The sequence below is a fragment of the Aplidium turbinatum genome, chromosome 12 (assembly GCF_918807975.1).
Source record: "Aplidium turbinatum chromosome 12, kaAplTurb1.1, whole genome shotgun sequence".
Lineage (NCBI taxonomy): Eukaryota > Metazoa > Chordata > Ascidiacea > Aplousobranchia > Polyclinidae > Aplidium > Aplidium turbinatum.
In genome coordinates this window covers 25,296,166-25,324,141 of record NC_137483.1, presented here as the reverse complement: position 1 = coordinate 25,324,141, position 27,976 = coordinate 25,296,166, and the positions used below count along the sequence as shown (strand labels likewise).

At 37.4% G+C, this 27,976-nt stretch overlaps 1 protein-coding gene and 1 long non-coding RNA gene across 2 annotated transcripts in view; one reads left to right on the top strand and one right to left on the bottom strand.

The window, feature by feature from the left end:
- Nucleotides 1-537: 537 nt before the first annotated feature.
- On the top strand, nt 538-1,701 carry LOC145781413 (uncharacterized). The gene is made up of 2 exons (XR_014290734.1): nt 538-651; nt 1,212-1,701. It is a non-coding gene; the product is annotated as an uncharacterized LOC145781413 (long non-coding RNA).
- Nucleotides 1,702-13,085: 11,384 nt separating this feature from the next.
- Nucleotides 13,086-27,976, bottom strand: part of LOC145780747 (thioredoxin-like protein 1) — a 93,927-nt gene continuing 79,036 nt past the window's right edge. The window contains exons 6-8 of the mRNA XM_082592374.1: nt 25,166-25,244; nt 14,225-14,329; nt 13,086-13,440 (exon numbers count right to left, since the gene is read on the bottom strand). Coding sequence (XP_082448500.1) covers nt 13,411-13,440; nt 14,225-14,329; nt 25,166-25,244 — 214 coding nt within the window. The 3' untranslated portion in view covers nt 13,086-13,410. The remainder of the gene's footprint in view (nt 13,441-14,224; nt 14,330-25,165; nt 25,245-27,976) is intronic.

The window sequence follows — 27,976 nt, the reverse complement described above, 5'->3', positions numbered from 1 at the left end:
AATTAAATTTTGGATTCCTCAGCAGAAGACCAAAACATAGGTTCTTAAAAGGCTGGTCAGTTGCTAACTTTTCTGCCAGGAATATTAGGCACTGGTTAATTTAAAGGAGGGCACTTGTTGCCCATGGAAATTGACCTAGACTCAAGATTAAACAGTACTTTTGTCTATTCAAAGTTTATAAATATATATGTAGTGACTGTACAGGTATTTATTCTGAAGAACTTTTGATTAGATTATTTATTAGACTACGGTATGTAAATCTAGATACTTAGGCTACATCAGACATGCACAATCAATCATTTTATTCTGTATTACAGTTACTAATCACTTGTGATCTGCTTGACATATGGTATGTTAACAACTATACTTGTCAAAATCAACAATTTTGCTGTTCGTTAAGAATATGTGTATTTCGGATATGTCACATTTAGCATGTTACTCGTGGGCCACTCATGATATTGAAAACAATTTATATGCATAATACAAATAGAGAATGTTCATAAATACAGTATATATTTATTACAATGCAGCAATAAGTGTACAGAAAGGTTTTTAATTATATTGTTTTTAAAAGTCATTAAAATGTTGTCACAATGTTTGGAGGCTCTTCAAGACATGAGTGAAGAAGAACTTACAATATTTTTTGATGAGGTATGTTTAACCACACTTGTTTAGATGCAAAATACTATTCATATATCTTACTAACTAAGTCTCTTTAAGACTCCTATTCAAAAATGCTTGTTGAATCTGCAATTCTGACGCTCTTGTCAAATTCTCATATTTTAAATGTGCCATTCGCAGCTTGTCGTTAACAATTCTCTGCAACAGCATTATCTGTTAACCGGGTTATTGTGATTATTCTTGTGTTTTTGCATACGTATGGTAATTAATATGGACTTATTGGTCTGATGCAAATAGATAATAATAAAAATAATATTATCAATATGAAATTTGGAAATCTAGCCAATAAAATACTTAACTGCTTCAGGGTTGGCCTTCAGGTTGAAAAAGTTAGTTTTCAAAAGCATAATATATATGTACACCATTATGATGGTGCTACTTTAGAAGTGCTTTAATTCAATAATTTCGTAGCTAGATTTACATTTTGAGGTAATGAACGTTCTTCTTTGGGCGCCATGCCTTCTAAGTTCGGAGAGAATAATGGCAATTGATGAAGATGGTGTAATACTGAATTTATTTGTATTTTACAGTTGAATGAAGATTTGGAAGGTGGGAATTCTCCTCGCAACGTGGGGTATTACACCGACATAATGCGCAATGAAATCAATAACCTTAATCTGCCTAATGCAAATCATGACTACTGTGAAGAAAGCTTATTGTCGAACTTGGACTATGCAAGGTATACAGCAATCTATTAACTGGAAACCCTCTACGAAGGCGCCTTTGAAGACCCTTTCTAGATCCTTGCTATGTTGACATGTATTGTTTTCGCTGTGATGGTCAGAAATAAAAAAACTGAACTTTTAACCTCTGCTGGAGAGATACATGCGTATGAGGACTCATATTTTTTATCACTACAAGACTTCTTACAAGAGAAACAAAACAGCAAAACAATCGCATAAGCCGAACAGTGCACTACGTAGCACTCTGAAAAGTACAAACAATTCTGAAAGCAAACATTGAAGGAGGATTCTTGTTGTATTTTGTTATCCGTTTTTGATTTGTACAATAAATATCGTAGCATACTTTCATCGTATGCTTTTCAAGGTGATTTCATAGCACATTACTTTAAAGAATACAATAGGCTTTCTATTAACACCGTAATTTAAATAGGTACTGTAAAAAGTACACAGAAGGGTGCCAATGCGGCAATGATGTAGTTGCAGTGAAAGTACAGTAAACCACTCTTATAACCCTCATTCATCTGAATGAACTAATATGTATAAGAAACCATCCGGGTTAAAATTCTCGTCTGTATACCCATACTGTATGTTATATGCAAGGTTTACTGTACCGGAAATTAGCATACAGTATGTCCTGTAGATACGGATACGTCACTTTCAATCACTGTTTTATACAGTCTCGAGTAAAGCGCAGTATGCCAGAGTGGTTAGTCTAATGTTCACTTCTCGACATTAGATCCCTTCACTGCAGAGTGCTTTACAATATCTAAGATTTTGGCGGTACTGCCAAGCATTCGAACTGTAGGTGCGGTATCACATGCAACTCTTTGACGTTGACAGCCGAAGTAGTGTTCAAAATGATCCTGCTTTATTCTTCTTGCAAGTACAGCAGCCAGCAGCAAACGTTTCTTGAATTATCGCTGGTAAGGACAGATACGAGAAGAGCATCTGAAGCTTTACTTAGTAGCATCTTCTCTCTATTGACATCCCCAACTAAATCTGAAAATTAATGACCTATCAAAAATAACATTTAGCAATGTATGTTATAATTAGCACACGTGTTCATCACAAATTAACTATACACATTACACAGGGATGCCAGATTAGTGAATCTTCTCAATATACAAGTACAGTACCAGTAAGCACCATTTGCTTCTTGCTTAAATTAAAAAAAAAAACACATAATATACAGTATATGACACATGGTACCCGGTCATTTGGTCGACAGGACGTTTGGTCGACAGACATTTGGTCGACAGGACGTTTGGTCGACAGGACGTTAGGTCGACAGAACGATTTATTTTAGGGTTAGGGTTAGTTAACTAACCATAACCCTAATCTAACCTTGACTCTAACCCTAACCCTAACCCTAAAATAAATCGTTCTGTCGACCTAACGTCCTGTCGACCAAACGTCCTGTCGACCAAACGTCCTGTCGACCAAATGTCTGTCGACCAAACGACCGTGCACCATGACACATTACGTGATTCACTAGGCATCAGCTCTTAATTTTTACCAATGTCAACCATCATGACATAAAATTACATTATTTTATTGTGTTGATCTTACCTGATGAAACTGTTTTGCCCACTGTGCTGTTGAAACAGAAATTTTTTTCTTTTCACCACTTGGAACTTTGTACAAACAAAATTCCACATTTGTAGTGCTGCTACATTGTGGTAAACAGCAGTTTATTCCAATATTCCACCACATTTACACTTAACTTGTGACATTATCCAACTAAATAATCATAACTAAGATAATTCATAATCCTAAAAAGCGTACAGCATTTGATTATGAACTGTAATGCTAATAACAACAAAAGATAATTGCTAACAAAGGTAGTGGTTAACCGGTTACTGCATTAGTGACCTGCTGGTAGTCTCAAAGTGGACTAATTGACCTACAAAAATGGTAAGCTGAACATAATAAATAGGAAATTACAACACAAAGGAAATAAACAAAACATAACCTTTGTCAGCATAACTGCCTTAACTGGTCCATTCAATCAAATTTCCAGCGTGTACATAATCAATTAAGATGCTATACATGTTGCAAACCAGGCTCCCCAAATATGGAACAAGTTACGGTATCTGATTCTGCAGTATCTTCCGTCAGCCTAACTAGTTTTAAGCTAAATCTCAGGACTTTTAACCTTTGTGACATCGTTGCTTTAAATTACTGAACCTGCATACATGCATACTCAAATTTGTCTTGCTAATGCTCTTTGTTTACAAATTATTTTTGGAAGTGGCTATTTTGAGTGCAACAAATTGAAACCTATCACCGTTTTGTAGTATCACTAAATAAAACAACTTTAATTACACTTTTCAAAATCACTGTCAACTGAATTAGTTGATCAATCAATGTTTTTGGAAATGATGCTGGCTAAGCACCATAGCATCTTCCAATTATGGTACTAATTTCAAGCTTACTTTAGCTTAAAGCTTCCACAAATATGTAATAATTAAACCCTTCAATTACTAAGCTGCTGTATATACTTGGTACATTGAACTTTAAAGACCACCTTTAAACTTATGAACTTTAAAGACCACTACTTCAAACTATAAACTAATCACTTCCTTAGTAATTTGAAAACTCACATCATCTTTTAACTACTTGTTGGCCTAGTCATGCTACCAGTGCCTTTTTGCATGCTTTCTGTCTATATGGCTCAACTTGGTGCAGCAAGCATTCTGAGCTACGGTATGTTCTGAGGAAAACGTGCACATGGAGTATTATATTTTAATTAAAATTACACAGTGAAGGCCTAAAAGGAACGTTTAGCACTTCTGTAACACAATTTCTTCTTTCTAGCGTTATTCCCCCCCCATTCAGCAGCCCAAACTCACCTAACAAACACTGCAACCATTCAATTCGCCATTTTTGTACAGGTTTATGTCTAGTAGTTTTGCTGAGTCAGCAAAACGTATTAACCACCGACAGAGGGCGTACGTGCCGACTTTAAAACAACGGAAGCTGGCGAACTAGGTATATTTATTAACTATGGTTCCACAGGGTTCTACAGTTGGACCGTTGTTATTCATTATTTATATAAATGATCTTCCTTCCATTTCGTCTTTTCAAGTGAGCCTTTTTGCTGATGACACCAATTTAACTATGTCCAACAAAAATTTTTCTTCTCTAGAACAAAATGTCAATACAGAATTGATCAAAATTGACAACTGGATGAAAATAAACAAGCTCTCCATTAACTACAACAAAACTGAGTACATGATACTAACTAAACAAAAGCTTAATGTAAAGATGCACGTTACGATAAACGGAAATGAATTGCAAAGAAAAAAGTGTATTAAATATCTTGGTGTATTAATTGATGACTCCCTCAACTGGAAATGTCACATTCAAAGTGTTTGTAAAAAACTTGCTAGAGGCTCCTGGGCCATTCTTCAACTCAGAAATTATGTGGATACTAACACTCTGAAAACTGTGTATTACAGTCTTATATATTCTCATCTTCAATACTGCATATCCAGCTGGGGTGGAGCCTGTGACAGTGCACTGGACCACTTATTTAAGCTACATAAAAGAGTTGTTAGAATCATGATATTCAGCAACTATAGGCTACAGCTCACACATTGCAACTTTTCCATAAACTACAGCTGTTAAATATACAAGAAATTTACAAACTAGAGATAGCAAAATACATACACAGAGTCCATTTAAATTTATTACCAGAAACAGAATGTGATATCTTCCGCAGACTATCAGAATGCCACTCACACAATACTCGCCAATCATCCAGTAGTAACTATTTTGTATCAAGGGTGCGTACTGAATTGGGTAAAAAGCAGATGTTAATCAGGGGTCCTAAAATATGGCATGAGGTTCCAGGTGATCTCAAAGGTCTTTCTCCAACTTCTTTTAAAAGAAAATTTAAACACTACCTTCTTGATTTAAATGACACTGTATAAATAATAGCTGTTTTGTCTATATATAATTACATTATTCTATTTGCTCAATGCTCACCTCTTTAGTATATACCAGTAATATACGTTACTTTTGATTTTTTACTGATTAAAATTGTCAATTGATATCTCTTAAACTCCACAATTAATTCATGCAGTAGCCTAGCACGGTAGTAAACCTGCTTAGGTTTTTTTGCCTAATAAAAACATGTGTATCTATATCAGCAAATGCTTGATTTTTTGTATGATTGTTTGTGTACCGGTATGTTATTTAGATCTACGGTACATCACTTAGCTTGAGGTGGCTGCTGACTAGATGACCGCTTGGTCTTTTCGCAGTCTCCTCGTCATATGACACACAGCAGATTATTGCATATTTTGTATTCTTTTCATGTTTGTGTTTGTGACAAATAAAAAAACTGACTGACTGAATTACTGTAATCATTGGTGCTCTTTCACAATTCGTCCTTTTGGGATGATGACATCATGGTACATCACACAGGTTGGAATGGACCATTATAAAGGAGGAAGTACGGGGTGGAAATGCACTGAAAAACACCTGAATGAAATTGTCTCCCATTTATTCATTTGTTGTTCAATTTCAACAAATTTGCTATCGTTGGAAAGCACAAGCATAGATCTAACCAACTAAGTTAATACCAAGTCCCAAAATAGTACTAGCTCCATCTGGTGACCACCTAAACTTGACCAAATTCAAGCCATTATCAAAAGTTTACTTTAAATGATAAAAACATTAAACGACAGCCAATTAAAAGAACATGTTACTGTGTTACTAACCCTAACTCAGTGCATTTATAACTCAGTCCGGTACAGGTTTATAATTATTTATATTAGGTCAGCCTACTGGTTGATGCAGCCCCCCCATGTTTTGAGACCACCAGCCGCCACTGGGTACAGGTAGGCTAATAGTAATAATAGAAAGAACCAATTTTATCAGAAGCAGTTATATTTTAATCAATTTTTTGAAAGTTTAAGGTAGGCTATAGCCTATTCTCCAAGTATTGAAAATGAGTAAGTATCAGTGACGATCGGTGAGGGAAAGCAGTGCTTACCTGAGCGAAAACTATGCAAAATATAATGACTGAATTCTAGGTTTAACTTCTTATTATTTTTATCACGTCTATTTTAACTTGAAAATTACTGTATTCGTGACTAGAATTACTTGTAACGCTTGTGAGTAGTCTAAGTCCTCACCAAACCGCATGTCTTGCCTATAAATGCCAATTGACGCAAACGCTTCTGTCAGAAACAATCACTGAGGCTCCAGGTAAGCAACTATCAAACTTGCTTTCCCAGATTCAAAAATGTCAAAAAACGCCTTCGTTTTATCCAATCCTCACTCGGTTTGCAAAACGTCACCAGCTGCTGAGCCAATCAGATGTGTTATGGTTAGAGCTGCTTTCCCAGTGACGTCAATGCGTACATTCGCTAGACTACTCGTCATACGCACAGAATGGTCTCTCGTCACGGTACACAGCGTACAGCATCATAAAGGCGAAAAGATTGTTGCTGTTTTTTGATGTCTCCTCGCCATGTACTTTAGCCTACTGTACTAGCTTTCATAGCCGTCATGCCTTTGCCCTATTTACAGCGTTGACATAAGGTTACTTCGCCAACGAACGTTCAGGTGCGGATGCAATACTTAGTTCGTTAAGCTTCTATACGCAGGAGGCAAACTTATCCAGCTTTTTGTACAAATTGCTTGCGGTTGTAATGTTTAGGCCTAAGTGTTACTTTTTGTAGTGTAGGTCTAACTGAATATCTGAGAATGAACATTCATGACGAATTAAATATTTAGACAACTATTATTCCATGTCTAACACTGGATTTTGGTCCTGCAACGTTAAAATTAAGATTGTTCATGAATTCTAAACATTAAATGGATGTATGATCACGACATAGGCGAAGCACAATTTGACAGATTTTTATTTTTGATTTGTTTTGGAAATGCTCTCAGAGCGCACCAAATTGAAAGTGTTTTTCAAAAATTTCTGGGGGAGGCCCCCAGACCCCCCGCTGGAAGTGTTGCCTTCGGAAACACGCCTTCGGGCTTTGCCCGATGGTTACGCCCTTCGTGCCTACTACCTTGCTGCAGCATATTTCAAAGTTGCTTTCCCAACGGTTTAAGCCACCGAACGTCACTGGTAAGTATACTTACCAGCAGCAGTGGCCGAGTGGTTAGCGCGTTGGGGTCGCAGTCGAGAGCCTGCATGTTCGACTCCAGCCACCCGCACTGCTGTTGTTTCTCTGGGCAAGAAACTTTACGATAATTGCCTCTACCCAGTGATCGATTTCGAGTAATGGGTAGTGACGTGTTATTGCTTTAAGTTGCATTGTAATTTACGTTGTTGCTGATTGCTTTGTTACGTTGCCTTAAGTTCCTTTGTCGTTTTTACTGGTGTTTATTTTCAGTCTCAATTCAGTTTGCAGTTTATGTCGTCAGAACAACCTAGTTGCATTTTAGCGTAATAAACTTCTTAATAGAGGAATTGTAGATGGTTTCACTACATTTTATTACGCTAATAAAGTATGGATCTAAAAGACTTGCGCCCTAGACTCTTAGCTGCGGACCCGCAAAGTAAAGACGCTAAACGACAATGGGTGCATTGGTACAAGTCTTTTACAATTTATCTAGAAAAGCTCGGAGAAGTTTCAGCTGAAGACAAGTTGAATTTGCTTATAAATCATATAGACGCTTCAATATATGAACTGGTGTGTGAGACAACAAATTATGATGAAGCTATCGAACAACTGAAGCGCCTTTTTGAAAAGGTTTCTAACCCCATGTTTTCTCGATTTGTTTTAAAAACTAGGAAGCAGAAGCCAGATGAATCACTAGACGAGTACATGCAGACCTTAAAGCGATTGAGCCTCTCCTGTGACTTTCGGGCCGTATCGGCAGTTGCGCATAAAGAGGAAGCTATACGTGACTCGTTTATCGCTGGGATTTCGTCAAATCACATTAAACAACGCTTGCTAGAGGACAAAAATGCTTCGCTACAACAAACTTTTGATAAAGCTCGATCCTTAGATGATGCCCAAACGTTTTGCAATCGTGTCGAAATGACTGCGAGCCAGACTCCGTCTTCACTTGATTGTGGCGCAACAGCTTTTGAAACACGTCTTACCTTTAAAATTGAAGATTCTTCAGATAAGGAAGAAAGCTCAGATGTTAGCGCCGCGTTGGTTAAAAAGTGTAACTATTGCGGAAATAGGCGACATAGTAGAAGATATTGCCCTGCTCGTGAAGTTATTTGTTTCAAATGTTCTAAAAAAGGTCATTTCTCAAAAGATTGTCGTCTTTCCAGGGTAAATCGAAAACCTATTTATTCATCTGCTTCTACTCCACGAGATGTCATTATGAATATGACAACCGAATCTTTCGACACCCACGCAAAGGTCAATGTCCCTGTTACAGTTAACGGAGTTCAAGCCAATGCTCTCATCGACACTGGCTCTACCCTTTGTCACATGAGCGACCGTTTAAGAAAGCGTCTAAAACTAAATCTTGAAGAAAGTGAATGCCGCATTGGTTTAGCCGTGAAAGGATGTTCATCGCAAAGTTTAGGAACCTGTAACGTAAAAGTCGCGCTTTTTGGACAAGAGTATGATAATGTAGGAGTCACTGTTTTGAAAAATTTGCTCACCGACCTAATTATCGGACAAATTTTTATGAAACAGCACAAAAGCGTGAACATTCAATTTGGAGGGCCTATGCCAACGTTACAAATCGGAGCATTAGAAGCTATTAAAACGTCTACTTCAATACAGCTTTTCAAACACTTAAGGAAGGAGTGCCATCCGATTGCTACAAAGCCTAGAAAGTATTCTCAAGCCGATAGAAGTTTTATCTCTTCAGAGGTGCAGCGACTTTATACGGAAGGTTTAATTGAGCCGAGTCGTTCGCCATGGCGAGCACAACCTCTTGTGGTCACTCAAGAAAATCACAAAAAGCGTATGGTCATCGATTTTAGCCAAACCATAAACAAATTCACTTGTTTGGACGCGTATCCTTTACCTCTTATGTCAGACGTAGTGAACAATGTTGCTAGGAACAGCATCTATACAACGCTAGATTTAAAAAGTGCGTACCACCAGGTAGAAGTTCCTCTGCAAGATCGAAATTACACTGCTTTCGAAGCCGATGAAAGCTTGTGGCAATGGAAGAGAACGCCGTTTGGTCCAACGAATGCAGTACCTGGTTTTCAACGGATAATGGACAACATTATCAAAGACTACGAGAGCAAAGGTACGTACGCTTATCTTGACAATATTACCATTTGCGGGAAAACCCAAGAAGAGCACGATCAAAATTTATCAAAATTTCTTGCAGTAGCTCGAGAATGCAATCTAACTTTCAATGAAGCAAAAAGTACTTATTCGGCAGATACAATCGACTTGCTTGGATATAGAATCTCTAAAGGTACTTTAAGTCCTAATCCCGAAAGAGTGGAATCTTTGCTAAAAATCCCGCCTCCAAAAAGTAGTAAACAACAGCAGAGGATTGTCGGTTTATTTGCGTATTATGCGCAATGGATTTCGCGTTATTCTGACAAGATTCAGCCTCTAATTCGAAACACTACCTTTCCTCTGAATGATGCAGCCCTAAACTCTTTCGCGACGTTGAAAGCTGAATTGGCTCAAGTTACGCTTGGGGTGATAGATGAAGAAATTTCATTTACAGTAGAAACTGACGCATCTGACATTGCCATTTCAGCCACTTTAAATCAGAACGGGCGACCCGTTGCTTTTTTTTCCAGGACACTCAACAAAAGTGAAAAAGTTCACTCAAGCATAGAGAAAGAAGCGACGGCAATTATCGAAGCCATTCGAAAATGGAGTCATTTTCTAGCGGGACGCCGATTCAAACTTGTCACAGATCAAAAATCGGTGGCATTCATGTACAACAGCAACAACCATGGCAAGGTAAAAAACGCAAAAATTTTGAGATGGCGACTGGAACTATCACAGTACGATTATGAAATTGTTTATCGAGCAGGGAAGTATAATACTGCTCCCGACACTTTATCTAGAGTGTATTGTGCAACTATGATGGACAATTCGTTGTATGAAATTCATGCGGCCTTATGCCACCCTGGAGTAACTCGCATGCATCATTATGTTAAAACAAAGAATTTGCCTTATTCTATTGATGACATCCGTAAAATGACATCCGCTTGTGAAATTTGTGCTGAGTTGAAACCTAAGTTCTACAAGCCAATTGAAATTCCATTGATAAAAGCTACGCAACCTATGGAGCGCTTAAGCATCGATTTCAAAGGACCTTTACCTTCTGCTACGAATAACAAATACATTCTGACTGTAGTAGATGAGTACTCTCGATTTCCTTTCGCCTTTCCTTGTAGTAAAGTAGACACTGAAACTGTAATCTCGTGCATGTCTAGTCTTTTTGCAATGTTTGGTAAATGTGGTTATGTGCATTCGGATAGAGGTGCATCGTTTATGTCTAAGGATTTTGTGTCTTACATGTACAGTTTGCGTATTCCTACCAGCAGAACCTCTATATACAATCCACGGGCTAATGGCCAATGCGAAAGGTACAACGACGTAATTTGGACTTCTGTAAAACTTGCTTTGAAAACTCGAGATCTTCCTATTTCTAAATGGGAGTGTGTTCTACCTGATGTTTTACATTCTATGCGCTCTTTATTATGTACTGCAACAAACGTGACGCCACACGAGCGATTTTTTAATTTTCAGCGTCGTTCAAGTCTAGGTCTTTCCATACCTACTTGGGTTAAATGTCCTCAAAAGGTTTTATTGAGACGACACGTTCGTGCTAGCAAGTATGAACCGCTTGTCGAAGAAGTGGAAATGACTCATGCAACTCCGAACTACGCGCACGTTCGTTTCGCGAACGGACGCGAAACCACAGTGTCAATTCGTGACATCGCTCCAACTGCTCGTGGTGGCCTTGACGAGTCGACTCTTAGTTTGCCGGATCCCGGGAGTCCAAACGAAGGGATAAACAATCCATCTGTGGAATTTCCCGAACAAATAACAACTAATAATGAGTCTGTCAATGAAGATGCACCTGCCCCGTCATCGGAAACTCATATACCGAGTGATTCCAGCGAGCGCACCATGCCCCGGCGCTCATCTCGTTCAAGGCGACCGCCAAACAGATTTGTAAATTAATTAAATGTATTTAATGTATTAGCGCCTTTAATTTTTGTTGATCCCTATTGATAATAATCTATGGAAGGGGTGAATGACGTGTTATTGCTTTAAGTTGCATTGTAATTTACGTTGTTGCTGATTGCTTCGTTGCTGATTGCTTTGTTACGTTGCCTTAAGTTCCTTTGTCGTTTTTACTGGTGTTTATTTTCAGTCTCAATTCAGTTTGCAGTTTATGTCGTCAGAACAACCTAGTTGCATTTTAGCGTAATAAACTTCTTAATAGAGGAATTGTAGATGGTTTCACTACAGGTAGTACCAAATTTAAGTCATAAGTAGAGTAGACAACCGGAAACAGACATTGCCGTCGGCTGCAGCGTGGGTCAGGTGTATGCCAGAAGGCGTACACCGATGCATAGCGCTCAAGTCCGCTTTCCCGCAATGCAGGATAAAGACAAACAAACAAAAAAAAAAAAGTAAGGCATAGCCTACTGATGATGAATTAAAGTGATAATGGTTTCTAGTTTTTCTGCTACTACAGTAGCCTAATTGTTTATTAAACAGATTATGCAAACGAACCGGTCATTATGCTCTGTCAGTGTTAAATTATTTTCTGTTATGCTTGATCGTTAAATGGCATTTACGAAAAAATATTTTAATTAAGTTGTTAGCGTTTATTTAGCCTTAATAGAAGTAAATAAAAAATTTGGCCTTTATAGCTTGAGTATCTGGTAACCCTATACAACATCATGCTGAGCATCAGGCAGACCGTTCAGAAGAACGTGGCGGGCATTGCACAACATGTCTGCAATAGAACAACGACCTAATTGTGACCTTGATCGCCGGTGACAGCACAAAATATTACATCATTGTCAGCATTGCACTACTATTATGAAACTATGGACTGTAGCAGCCTTAGGCTATATATAAATGACCCCATTCGAAGATGCTTAGCTTTCCTTGCGGTTTCTTTTGTGATGTTTCTTTCAATATATAACCAAACAATGAAAGGTTTGGATCGAAACATTTTGGACGGTGGGCTACTAAACGTTTTCAGTAGGTAAGTTATATAACGTTTTAATTCCAAAAAAATAATATAGCTAAAATTTCATGTCTCAAACGTAAGCTTTAGGTGCATACAAACCAAGATATTACATCAGCACGTGTTTCCACGTCATAACTTTGATATAAACTGGCAAAACGGGCTTTGTAATGGAAAAGCGTATCGTGGGGGAGTTGACAAAAACGTTACGTTGGCGTCACATGGGGGAGGGGGGGGGGGGGTCAAAAATTCGGAAAAACAGCGTTACGTAATATTTGAACGCTCCCTAAGTCATTAAAAACTTTTTCTTTTGGTATTGCAAAACGGTTTCTCACCAGCTCTAAATCAACAGCAGATATTTCAGAAAAGTAGTTTAAAAATTCTTTCCGGAGACTGACAAGATGTTGCAATATTTCAGACGATAAATTATTCATGTCCAAGTTATCTTCAATCACAGATAAGAGTCTCAAACATTGCAAAACTTCCCTTCTCAGCTTCGTTTCCAGTTTTCAAGCTTTTGCACAAGCGCATTTAGAACGTCGATAAAGTCAAGTACAGTTATATTCACACACAAAAATAACTTTTTGAAGGTCAATAAAAACCGACGCCAGTTTATTGCTACAAAGATAACACAGAAAAAAACGTATTTTTGGATGCGGAATTTGTAAACAAAATCGAAAATCGGGCACTTCAATTTTAAGAAATTGTCTTTCCAATGTCTTTTTTGTAATGTTTTGATACTTTTAAAACAAAAGACATGCTGATGATAATTAAAGTGCAAGTCGAAAGCATGACTTTGTCGGAGAAGGTGCTCGTTTAGAAATGGTCACACATTAGTTAAATTAACCCGAGAACGTAACAATACCAAGAGCACAAGAGTGAACGAAGCATCCAGGCAAGACACTAGATCCAAGCGCTAATGAGACTCGCCTTTCTTCCCAGCCACCTGCAATAATGAAGTATTGAATACTGAAAAGTTTGGGTGTTCATCAGGACAATTATCGTTTCTAGCACTAGTTGCAATTTCAATTTGCAATGTTCATCTGATGAAATTGAAAGTAAAAGCAACAATAAACAGGATGGTTTATTGCTTCACTGACGGTTCGCGCACCATGACAATGAGCATCCTCAGAGCGAATAACATACAAAATAAAATTTTACAAAGTTAAATGTTACTGTTTTAGCGTAAAGAAGTTTTTTACGTAATTTAACGTGGAAAGTAACCGCTCACACATCATTGGCCAATCTTAAAAATATTGCGTGTTTTTTTTTTTTTCTTGCCTTCAATCGCACTGCAATGCGGTATATAATTTTATAAAATTTTATTTTTTATGTTATTCGCTCTGAGGATGCGCATTGTCATTGTGCGCGAAACGTCAGTGAAGCAATAAACCATCCTGTTTATTGTTGCTTTTACTTTCAATTTCATCAGATGAACGTTGCAACTAGTGCTAGAAACGATGATAAAGTATATTGGTTACCTTGTCCTTGTTATTAGGTAATGAAATTACTTGACCGATGTAACAATATACAGTACTGCTATAAAGCTGCTGATTAAAGTAAATTTCCTAGCTTGTCTGAAAGATGGGAAGTGCCAAGCTAGTATAGTGCCGCCTCATTTAAAGCAGTCACGGAAAGTTAGAACGCAAGAGCGATTGGCCGGACAGAAGCTGGCAGATATCTTAGTTTGTAGATAGCTAAATACAAGTTTTAATTCTAGAGCATCGCACCCTTTTGAAATCCTCCATGTTAGTTGTGCTGATGGGTTTCCCATATATGATGAGCCGTTCAATTCTCGTTGTTGCCTCGTTGCCTTGGTTGTCAGAGAAAAACAGCTGAAAAGGAGACAAACATATGATTTATTCGAGGGGTTAGGCAGGCGAACACAATTGGCTCAATGGTTCTTGACAAACAACCTCTTAGACTTAATGACTGGTGCTTTGCGAAGAAAAGTTTGCATTAAAACAAAAAATAGGCTAAATTCTATTGTCACGTGAGATATAGTAGAAAGGTCAGTTCAACATAAGTGCACTGAAAAATGGGGTGAGGTCTTACACGTAATGTGTTGCCACCGACGGATGGAGGAGAATTGGATGAGATTGGTGGAATCAACTTTCGGGAGAGAAGCTTATAATTGTTCATGTGAGGTTTTGATAAAAACTTTCTAAAATAGTGGTTGTTCGATAGAGGAAGCAGAACTCACGATAGATGACGGGACGGTGTGTGGAATGACTGCTACTTTCGCTTGAATTTCAACTAGCTTGTTTCCTAGCAGGTTGCAGTGGCCGAGAACTTGGTCTTACATGATCACTATAGTTGCTTGTCAATTATGACAGTCGCTACCCTTTGTTGCATGGTAGATGTGTGAGTAATACAATGCTTGGACTAGTGACTTGCAGTTGCAACTGTTCAGGGCTGACCATTAATTGGACGATAACCATTTCAATATCTCAGAGAGGGCAGCTTTCACCGAATGGAAGGAGCCGCCATGGATGCTCGTACGTCACCGCTAGCTTTCACATGTCGAGTCATCAATATAGATTTGGAGGTTTATCGCCGAAGTTGGTCGGTGATCAGCATCGATTTTTCAGCAGAGGTAGGCTACGACTGGGTTGGGGTGGAGGTATCCTAGGAAGATGGACGTGTCTTTTTTTAGAGTGTGACAAAAAGGTTGACACCAGAAAAGTGTTAAAGAATGGAGACTTGGAGGGTTAGAAGACGTCGACAATCAGTAGGCACTTACGTATTCTTCTGTGCCAAAGCAGTAAGCCAATCATGCGACTCAACAGGTGATATTCTGAGCATTCTTCTTGAAAGAATTTTAATACAAGGTAAATTAAGTGAATCACTACCAATAGCGTGCAAAACGGGTTAGGATAAAGGAATAGTCATTTCGATGGTGTGGGTTCGATTCCCACCCCCTGGCCTGCCATTGTTTTTTTTTTTATCTGTAACTGAACTGAGTGCAAGAAGGATCTCAATGACTGCAATCAGTTGAGTTCATGAAGGAAATTGTCCTACCTTTCTTAATCTGGCGCTAAAAAGTCACGTGATTCTGTAATGTCCCGTATGATTGCGTTACTGCTTTGGCACAGCAGTAACGCAATCATTAACGCAAACATAGGCAATCATTAACAGTAACGCATACGTTAAATAGCCTACCTCGACAATCAGTAAGCTTTATTTTTTAATTAGTGCGCTTTCTCATTAACTCCTGTCATTCATGTTGGTAACATTCTTACAGTGAGTCCCCAAAATCGAGAATTTGCAAGGGCGATTGACAACAATTAAAGACAGTCATCCAAGGCATTCTCAGGGTGGTAAGAGTAAGCCCTCAGCAGTTTCTCAAATGTTTAGATTTGACCCTGATTTTGCTGTGATACTGTATGATTCTATAGTATTTCTCCTAAATTTTACTCTTATAGGCTTGAAAAGGGCTGTATGACTAGCCGAAAACATTTACTTATTTTTTATATAAAAAATGTTTAATGTAGTGTTTAATGTTTAATGGTTAATGTTAAATGTTTAATGTAATGTAATGTTTAATGTAGTGTTGTTGCTGAGTTATGTCTGTTTATGGTTTTAAAAAGTTACCTCTAGTCTCTACCCAATATATTATAAGTTGTTATTTCTACAGGAATAATCGATCTTAATTTATCAAAACCATAACTTTGATAAGTTATTTTTATCTAGGTTTTCACCTGATTGATGAGTTGACAATATATAGATTATTTTAGATTAATTCGTACAGTTGTTGGAAATTTTGGTAGAGACTTAACTGGAAAGTATTCGCTGAATATTGAGTTACGTGATTAAAAATATCTTTTGTCGGGATATCAGGGGTCCCACTCAAGATGTTCCTATTTTTTTTATGATTTTATGCCAAAAAAGTCAAAAATTTTATGATTTTTTTGGTTATTTTATGATTTTTTTATGATTTTTCATCAAAATTTTATGATTTTTTTATGATTTTACATCAGAGCTCGATGTTTTGTTACATTTAATTTTTTTAAAGTATTTATTTTCACAGTTTAAGGATAAGAAGCGATTACGGAAAAACAATCAATGCAAGTCATTACGTAAAAGCAAACATAGGCTACGGTACAGCTTTTGAGTGGAAGTAGAAAACATAATATAGCCTACTGTAAGCTTGTTATACTTTACATTATTTAAATGTGGTTAAATTGTTTAGCTCAGTTCAGAGCAAGCTGCACTTTAAAAATCAAATCAACGCAACAACAGACTTGCAAAGACATTGGGAATAACCAGTACTTCTAGGTTCTGCGGAAATCCAATTTATTATAATTCCTTTGGAACAGACCTGTTAATCAGTATTTGTTGTGGCTTGATCTTTCTTGCATGGCTCATATAAACCAACTTTTTAGTAACATTACTCAAATGATGTGAAAGGTAACTTGTAGCAACCACAAAAAAGTTTAGACAGTCTGATTTAAATTTCTTCTTGTCAACTTCACTGAGGACCGCAACATCACTGAGTAAAACTTTTGCTCATGTTCCAGCATCAATCAAGTTCAACGACTTCTGAAGTTCTTTGTTTGTGACATCAACCAAAAGATGTTCTGACTCTGTGGATGATATGTTCTTTTTTTTTTGATGAATTTACTAAGCAAAGCCGTGATCAGATGGCAACTTTCATGTAAACCAACTTTCTAGTAACATTACTCAAACGGTTAATGGGAAAGTTTACCTCATCATCATACCGATTTAGTTCATCTTTCACCATCCTCAGTGAAACAATTGTGATTCCTTTAAGAGAACTTCTATGTGAATCAATCAAATGTGTATTAATGGTGAAACCTCTTTCAGGACTGGCATTACCGTGACTTAATGTTAGAAAACATTTTGCCAGACTAAATAGTTGCGGATATTTTTTATCCCAGCATCATCAAACAGGCCTTCAATTTTTGTCTAATAATAGTCAATTCTCTTGTAGGAAGACACTTTTGGTAGGGGTGTTACTGTTAAACCATATTTGATTTGTGCTTGAGTCCAGTAAGAAGATTGGGAATTGGTGTAAACTGTATTTGTTACTTTCAAGATCAGTCTTTTTGTAAAACTCATCTAGAATATCCTTAGATTGATACCGCAACCACTGCAGTCTTGCCTTATCATAAAGTTCTTCTCTTGAAACAGATACATCAATTGCAAAAGCACTTGCACGACACTTTTTAATGCAATTGGAGACTGTCCAATGGATTGACAGTAGAAGTTGTAGTTCCCAACATCATTTCTTTTTTCTGGGTGCAAAAATCGTGCCTGCTTAAGAACAGATGAATGCAATGGCAAATGATGTAAAAGGTAACTTGTAGCAACCACAAAAAAGTTTAGACAGTCTGATTTAAATTTTTTGTAGTCAGCTTCAGTAAGGACTGCAATATCACTGAGTAAAATTTTTGCTCGTGTTCCAGCATCAATCAAGTTCAACGGCTTCTGAAGTTCTTTGTTTGTGACATCAAGCACAAGATTTTCTGACTCTGTGGATGATATGTTGTTTTTTTTGTTGATAAATTTACTAAGCAAAGCTGTGATCAGATAGCACATTGCTGAGTAAAAAATGTGAATCAGTGGCTCTTCATATTGGAATAGGACTAAAAACCGTTCAAAGTCACCAGAAGCAAATGATACAAATGAAATATAAGCTTCAATCAAAGGATCCTTTAATGCTTCTTAAATCCTTTTGTATCTTTGGGTAGATGCAATGTTTGACTTGAAGTTTTTTGCTAAGGCAAAAACTACAGGAAGTAATGTCAGAGGTCCCACTCAAGATTTAAGGCCATGAATTTCCGCCATGAATTTCGCCTGAGTAACACATTGCTTGCAAATGGCCTCAATAGTTTCCTTGCCTAGCCCTACGCTTTTTCCCAAAACATTGCTGTCAAATTATCCTTTCACCATTCTCCCACAATAACTGCAATGTCTTGAAATCTTGTCAGCGCATAGCCATACGAGCCAGGGGGGCAGGGGGGGCAGCCGCTGCCCCCCCTGTTGTTTCAAAACGTCGCGAATTCGGGCAAAATCTTGAAATTATTAGGGCAAAAATTGCTATATAAAAAGCTACAAAATTGCATGAATTAAGAAAAACTATAACTTAGTAACTTTTACCTATCAAACTAAGTACAGCCTCTTATTTGCATAAGAAATGTGCCGCAAAATTGTCATTTGGCACACCCGTATTGATGTATTGTATTCCATGGTGATCAAATTGTAGTACGAAATGCATTTAACCAACTGCATCATGCCAATTTGGGCAGCCACCAAAATATGTCTCTAATAGTTTTGTGAAACTGCCCAAATTAAATGGCAAAATTTGCAACATAGCTAATTTTATTAATTTTCACAAATGCATCGTGTTGATTTGGGCAGCTGAAATCATGAAATTAGGCTATTTGATGAAACTGATTAGTCTGTTTATGCAACTGCCCAAATTAGCGTGAGGCAGTTTCCCCAAAATGAACAAATTCATTAATTTTTTCCATTTACATAACTGTATCGTTTAGATTTGGGCAACAAAAAAATATGAAAATATCTGATCATAGCCTAGTCTATTTATAAAACTGCCCAAATTGGCATGATGCAGTTGCCTCGGCATCAAAATTTACAAATTCTTTAATTTTTTTCATAATATTAATAAATGCATCATCTTGATTTGGGCAACTACAAAATATGAATTTATATAAATCTGGTGAATAGCCTACTTTTATAAAACAATTCGGGTGGGGAGGTCACTGTACTTTTTCAACCATAAACGGACATAGCTAAGCAACACCACAACATTTAACAAAAACATGTTACACCTGTTAAAAGTAATGTTAAGGTGTTGCTTAGCTTTGTTTATTTACTTTTATAAAAGGTTCTGCTACTATTCGGCGAGTTCCCTATTCGGCAAGAACCTTTTTCGACGAGTTGCCTATTCGGCGATTTTTTGAAAATCCAACGACGCCTTCTGCAAATCCGATGATTGAATATTATTCAATATTCAAACATTGAATCAATGTAAATACGTACTGTTAGGCTAATTGGGTTCTTTGAATCCTACGTCATCGTTTGTATGCAAACTTAGAATACTGTATATTAGTTATTTTTGTCATCAAATTACCTAGCCTAACCAGTAACCATATTTTTAGAAGTAGTGCTGCCAGACCTTTTTATTTTTGTACTAAAATTCGTATCATCAAAACTACTTTAATTGATTGAACAAAGTTTATTTGAACAGAAGTACTGTGGTATGTCTGTGTTTTATTACATTTAATTATAATTTATCTATTGTTATGTAGTTTTTTCTGAATCCGCATGGTCACCCTGAGTCGGTTTCCTGCAATGTTTATTTTTCTGAGTCTTTTATGACATCACAACTGAATATTTAAGTGGCGTTGTTTATTATTTGTGGTGTGTAAAACAATATTTGTTACTCCTACTTACTATGCCAAAGTGCAGAAGCATGGAGCAATGCACAAGCAAGGTATCTTCAAAGATGAATTTAGTTGTTCTATCTTGATTAGCCTACTTTGGTAAGAAATTCTAGCTAGCTGGTGATCAGTGGCGAAGCCAGGGGGGGGGGGGGGGGGTGGGTATTGCAAAGAGCGAGTTTTGCCATTACCAAACATTCAAATATCTCAGCCAGGAATTAGCAACAAGAAAACATAGAGACTTGTAGCTTTATTTCCGAAACATGCTGAAGAAAACATGATCTTATCCTTTTGCTATGCCACCGGCCAGCACCCTTTTACAGGAATATTCATAACCACATTTTTGTTGAAAATACTCCCAGAATGCACCAAATTTAAAGTAATTTTTCAAAATTTTCTGGGGGAGGCCCCCCAGACCCCCCACTGCTGGGTGTCGCCTTAAGCGAAACACATCGTCAAAACCCTCCCTTTCAAAATTACTGGCTACGCCACTGCTGGTGATCTTGTTATGTTAGTTTTTCACTGTTATCACACACCGCATGCATTATATTTGGGCAATTTCTACAAAAGCGTGCACATTTGGGCAAATTTACATTCTGCCCCCCCAAAATGGTTTGGTCTCGTACGGCTATGTGTCAGCGTCTACTTGTCTATGTCTAATGACGTTTAAAACATGCACTGAAAGTATCTAGTTACGCTCCTTTTCTCATTCCAGCTCCACAGGCAACACTGGACTTGATTACGCAACCACATGTTAACCTAAATCAATGCATTCAACACAATCGTTACACAAATAATTATGCTGTTATCATGGTTGGAATTGTTACACATTACACTATATTAATTTTTTTGATTTTTACATGCTCAGTTCTCCATTACAACTAAATTTTATGATTTTTTATGATTGTGTCCCTTGAACCCCCTCCCCCCCCCCGATGTGACGCTAATGTAACGCTTTGCATAAACCCCCCTCCTCCTCGAAGGTGTTACGTAATATTTGAACGTTCCCTTATTTCGAATGAGATATGATTGGTTATTCAAAGGAGGTGTTCGAAAGCCATGTCAGTGCAGCTTCGTCCAGTGGTGCTGTGCCATAGATGCCATTTAGTGCTTTGAGTTATGCTTTTTCCATCTCGTATTTTGAGTTATGCTTTTTCCAAGCAGCGCTTTAGAACATCCACTGATTCATGAGACTAAACACAAGCATTTGCCTCCAAAATGGACCAAACAGAAAAATCCATGGGGTCCAGATCTGGTGATGAGGAGGGGGGGGCAAAGTTCCTTGTTCACAAAACTTGGAAAATTGTCCTGACACCATTTCTGTGTTTTGTTTGACGTGTGTGACGGTGCTCCATCTTGCTGGAATGTGAATGGCCTCTCTTTGAAGTGTTTCTTGGCCCCTCGAAGTGCCGGAGTCAAAATCAACTCAATGTAAGAATTTGTATTCACTTTTGCACCTTGAGGGACAAAAATGAGAGGAGATTTCCATGTCTTGGATATGGCGGCCCAAACCATGACGGATGTGGGCTTTTGACGCCTGAAAACCCACTTTACGGAATCATGAATGTCTGCTGATGATTTTGCAAGAATTCGATCATTTTGTCGATTGAAAATCGCCTCAACTGTGAACAACTTCTCATCAGAAAAAAAATAATTTCATCTGTGTGCGTACCATCTTTCAGTTTGTTGAGGAGAATCTTCGCTCGAGTCAATCGTTTTTCTTTTTGGAGATCCGTGAGGTACTGGCAGGTTTGCATTTTGAGAGGCAACAACTTCAACTCAGTTTTAACAATTTTTCTCATGTTTTTTTTACTCACAGCCATTGTCCTCATGGATCTCTTTGGGTTGCGCCTAACACGAACTTTGGAGTCCTAGCAGTTCGTGGTCTTCCACTTCCACTGGATGAAACTTAACAGGTTATCAATAAATTTTACAAAAACAGAATACATGCTTATTACAAACAAAAAACAAATAAGAAATGTTAACATTAAGATTGGGAGTAAACCAATTCAGCAAAAAGATCAAATCAAGTACCTTGGTGTCTATATTGATAATAAGTTAACGTGGAAACACCACATAGAACAAGTCTGTGGGAAAGTTGCAAAGGGTTCTTGGGCACTATTAAAACTGAGAGATTATGTGAATTCAGACACATTGACAACCGTTTATTATACTTTAATTTACTCCCACCTTCAATATTGCATTACTAGCTGGGGTAAAGCTTGCAACAAAGTTCTAGACCCTCTCAGAAAAATGCAAAAAAGAATAATAAGAATAATCACAAAAAGCGATTATAGAGCCCATACCAGTCCATTATTTTTTTAAATGAATATCTTAAAGCTGGAAGACATATGTACACTGGAAGTAAAAAAACACATGTTCAGAGTCTGCATGAACTTGTACCCTTCTGCCTACTGTGCATTGTTCACAAGTTCTTCACTCATCCACAACCATAACACTAGATATCAAGCAAACAATAATTATTTTGTTAAACGCACTAATACAGAATTTGGCAAAAAATCCATACAAGTATTTGGACCAGTGGTGTGGTCAGAGGTTCCAAGCAATCTCAAAAAGTTATCTTTTTATGATTTTAAAAAACATAGCAAAGCATCAGCTTTGCAAAGTTATGATACTTGATAAGTGGGTCTTCATTTGGCCTAAGCTCTTACATTCAACAATGTCTATTGTCATGGTGTCCAGTGTCCACTGATTTTCATGATTACTATTTGTTGGAAAATCTCGCACACAATTTTATGAAGCTGACAATTAATTGTAAGCTACTAGTCGAAGTATTAGTCTTGTTTGTGTTTTCTTTTTTGATTGTAACCAATTTGGTTAAATTGTTGATTAGTTTCATAACTCAAATTATTCTTTCCAGGGTGGCAACTGACTAGTTGACCGTATGGTCGTTTCGTTGTCTCCCTATCAATAACAAAACCTAAACATTGTATGTATTATTGTTTTATGTCACTTTTGTGTTTTGTTTTTTGATAAATAAACGATTGATTGATTGATTCGACGTCGATCTCCAGCATTTCCAATTTCCTCAAATCTCTTCACAGTGTGATAAACTGTTGATCTGAGAGCTTTAATCAGTTTTACAATCTCAGAGTTTGTCTTTGCTGCGTGATGGAGTTCAATAATGGCTTCACGTTTAGCTCTCATACTATAAAATTAAATTAAATTTTAGAACCCAAGTAATGAAATCTGAAAGATAAGGTTTATTGCATTCCATGTTGAATAATAGTAACGGGTAAACATATTAAAACCTACTTTAAATTAATTTACAAAACATGTCCAAGAACTTTTGCAGCACCCTGTAAAGCCATGAAGTTTGGTGTCAGTGAGGAGGCTCTGGAACTAAGACACCTTTGTAAGCACTGGTCACCATAATCAGCTTCCACGCAGACCTGCGCTTCTCTCAAGGGTGGGAGCTTGTTGAAGGCCTTCTAAAGGACGTGTACTAACCAGGGTTGAGAAAAACCCGGGTTTTTTTAAAAAAGCCCAACCCGCCCGGGTTTTTTTGAAAAAACCCGGGTTTTTTTGGGTTTTATAAAAAAAAACATGCAAAAAAGGTAGATTCATGCTTATGTCACCTCAAAACTGCTTTTTATCAATGAAGTGCTCAGACTGCTCACTCACAGTACATGCTGGCATAACTCAATAAAATAATGCACTAGGGCTGTTCAGCTATGAGGCCTTCTTGCATAATGAGTTTTAGTGTACTGTAAAGTGGCATTACTTGATTTTTGTGCACTGTACAGAAATATCCACTGCGTTTTCACTTTATCCTTGGAAATTTACTTCAAAATCACATCTTTAAGTCCTAACTTGAAGTTTGTTTTAAGTGCCTTGTAGTGTTTTCGCTCATTTTTTCGATTTTCTAATAAAAATTGGACAAATACGATGCTTTGGGTTTTTTTATGGGTTTTTTGGGTTTTTTTAAGTCGGTTTTTTAAAAAAAACCCACCCGGGTTTTTTTGGGTCGGGTAAAATACCGACAACCCTGGTACTAACCACCGAGCCAACGCTACATAATCATTGCTGTTTTTGCTATCCTCTCCGTGCATGCTGGAGACTTCAATTTTCACAACACCACCCGTGGCTATCGATATATCAATACGGATAGTATTGTCCTTGAAACCTGAGTCCAGCTATTTTTTGACCAAAAACAACCAGTTTTTAATCTGGCTGATGGAAAACCACAACCAACCCAGACCTGGCCTTCACCAGCGTGCATGAGCTGCGCCAGAGGTCAATCACCACGTCCAGGCGATGACAACCAAACATGTGCCAAGGTAAACTTTAAAAAAATCTGCCATCGAAGTCAAGCCGGTATGATTGTGCTGACAACCTTGCACTACTGTACTCTTACAAGCGATGGCACACTGTTGATGAAATACTCACAGCTGATATGGCTCAAAATTCGGAGCATCTGAGATTGTGGAGATTCAGATTGAACCGAGACAAAACCAAGGTAACACTCTTTCACTTGAATAACCGGAAATTCAGACGGCAACTATCTGTTCACCAGGCACTCACATGTCTGCAGAGATGCTTGGCTAAATCGTCATACAGTGCTTACACTGCAGCACTTTATACAGGTACTGTATTGTGGTCATTATAAAAAAGCTGGCGAGCATGCTCCTCCGGCCAGATGTCACAGTGCACAAAGCACATGCTACAAGGTTGATGATGAAACCATGAAGATGATCACAGGTTGTCTTCGCCTCAGCCCCACTGGCACTCTACCTGTACTGTCAAAGATTGCTTTCTTTTCTCATCATGCTACAGACCTCTACCATTCCAATGCCAACCTTAAAACCCTGAGGTAAAAGGATGAGATTGCAAGACCATAAAAGTTGATAGTACCTCCAAACACCTCACGTCACCCAGACTTCACAAAGATAGCTCATTTATCTTCACACTGGAGTGGGATATCTTAATAGAAATACGTTTGAATGGAGTTTTGACAGAGGTCTGTCATGAAGAGTACGGCTGAACACCTAACTATCGTCAAAAACACCTAAACAATATCTTAACATTTATTCAGTTTATAATGGAGCACGATCCCATTTTTATATGTTAAATAAATCATCATCTTCAATATCTTATTGGGGCTCACTACACATACACAATCACAAGAAGAACGCAAGGAATTTCATAAATGTACTACTTTTAAAAATGAACAGTTTTTCCAATTATAGCTTTATACGAACAACAGTAAATCAAGGGTCTCACTGTGAGGTTGTTGACAGTTTGCAACTTCACAAACTTCAAAGGAAGAATTTCACCTTTCCAGCTTTGTTCTTCAGATAACCTGAAATGAGCTCACAATTAAACTAAAATTAAAAAAGTGAGCACATACTCTAGCTTTGCCGACCTCATAGAATTCAAATGCTTGTGTGATTTATAACAGTGGTTCCCAACTTTTAAGGCGACCCAACCCAGTTTTTAAGGCAATCAATTAAAAAAAATTTAGTTTGGTAAAATCTTGCGACCCAAGCAAATTGTCGTAGTATTTTAAAAGCCATACAACATTGCGTAACAAACAAACAGTACGGTACTACAAAAGCAGTAACTTTTAGTCTAAGTTTACTCAGTACGCCTGGAGAAAAGGGTATTTTTTCGAAAGGTTATCAGTGTGCTTATTCCAATTGAGTTTGTTATCTATTGTGATTCCTAAATAGCGCGTGTGGTCAATCTCGTTAATTATTGTCAGGGTTGGTTGGGTGAAACCTCTGGGAGGTTTTTCCCAGTTTTCCCGGGTAAAACTGTTAAAAACTGGGGGAAACAGGGAAAAACTGGGAAAACCCTTAAAACTTCTAAATGTGTTGTTTGTGGAGTTTCTTATGCAATATAATGACTAGCCAGCTGTTTAGCTGTTATCTCATGACGTTTTCCATCTGAATTGCATCAATAGCTCAATTGGTTAGCGTGTCACTTCTGGAATGAAGAAGCTTCAAGATCAAGCGGCGCTGGTTTGACTCTCGGGGTGTGCGCTTGAGCAACGCACGTTAAGGACTGCTCTCCTTTTAGCGGCATCTAATGGATGGAATAGTTCCCTGGCAACAAGACTTCAACAATCGGAAACTTCACTCTGTCAATCTCGGTGACCAGACCTGCGTCAGTGATTCGAAGCCTCTACATTGTCTACAAGTATGCGAAACTGCCAGGATTAAGCTCTGCAAGATGCTTTCCCAGTCCGAGGATAAAGACTCACCGTTTCTAGCACTAGTTGCTACGTTCATCTGATGAAATTGAACGTAAAATTAACAACAAACAAGATGGTTTATTGCTTCACTGACGTTTCGCGCACCATGACAATGAGCATCCTCAGAGCAAATAACATACAAAATAAAATTTCACCAGGTTATATACTGCAGTGCGATTGAAGGCAAGAAAAAATAAAACACGCAATATTTTAAAAATTGGCCAATGATGTGTGAGCGGTTACTTTCTACGTTAAATTACGTAAAAACTTCCAACAATAGACATAAAAATTCGAAGCGATGATGACCAACAGAAAAAAGTGCGATTGAAGGCAAGAGAAATAGAACACAATGTTTTAAAGATTGGCTAATGATGTGTGGTTACTTTCGACTTATATAAATACTTATATAAAATAGATAAAGCTCCGGATCATCACCGAGTGATATTTCAGGTTTTTCTTTTGACACTTCCTGAATGCGTACTGACCCACTGTCTGCTGGCAGTACCAAACTACCAATAGTAATTTCTTATTGAATTCAGATGGTCTACCTCCAGCTCAAAGACCACGCCAGTCAGTGTCATCATCAATGAAAAAAATGTCACCACTTAAATATTAAATATTATAAGACAAGATAGTGAGACAAGATAGTGAGCGGACAACATAACATAAAATAAACGTAAGCTAATACAAATTCAACAAAAAAGATGCTTAAGAAAGTTGAAAAGAGATTAGTAAGTGAGCCAGATGATTTAGTTGTTATTGCGAAAGTGCTGAAATAAATAAAGAAAAGGCTACAAAGAAAGCTTAAAGTTAGATTCAGATCACCGTTCAGTCGTGCGACTGCGAATAACTGGATGCTTAGTTCCAAATCTCAGTCAAGAAAAGAAAGAATTTAAAGAAAAAGTGAGTTGTTCTAAAAACCCCCCTTTTTTTTATCCCCATCCTAGTTAACTATTTCCACCTCAATCAAACCCTGGGATCTGCAATTCCAGCCCGGGCTGGGTATCCCTATCTTTTCCCCCGAAAAACAAGGTTTAAGAAGAAAAGGAAAAACATTTCACAAGAAAGGAATCATATAAAACTGTAATTATTTATGTCATGTTAATTGTGTACTACAGTAATTGCTATATGTTCATTTGTTTAACCTAAATTTAGCTTTATCGAGTTTTAAATTAATTCCTAGCCTAATTTTCCATTTCACTTTGTTGTTTCATTTTTTAACCTTAATTCTAATCAGTTAGTATCTTGCTACTTAAATTAATTAATTCGTAGACTTGTGCCTCTATTGCAATAATAAATCCATCCGAAAATCCTTTTTTTTTACCCAAATTAAACACCCTTGTTCAATTAATTTTCGAAATCTCGGCATTCAAACTCCTGCATTGGTAATCTAGTGTTGCCAGTTGTCTGCCAAATCTTCCTTTTCTTGCACCTGAAACACGCATCTTCCATAACTTCCTTTCTTCTTGAAGTGTTCACTTGAATCATAACTTTATCTTGTTAAAATTCTATACCGTATAATTTGAACAATAATCCTCTCTTTATCTTTAAAGTCTTTTGAACAATTGTTTATATCGATCCTAACTAATCGTACTTCAAATCAAAGGATCACCCTATTTGTTGGTTTAAGTTTTAAGTAGTGACGTCACAATTGACTTTTTAGTCAATTGTTCTCAAAGCATTTTTTTAACCTCCTAGCTCATTAAACTTATTTGCAGTACCGTAATTAACTGATATTCAAAGCCTAATTGCATTTAGTAACGTTGAGTCTACGTAAAAAAAATAATTATCAAATTTTAAGTAGTAACCTCTGATTCAACCCTCTTGTAATCCGTCAG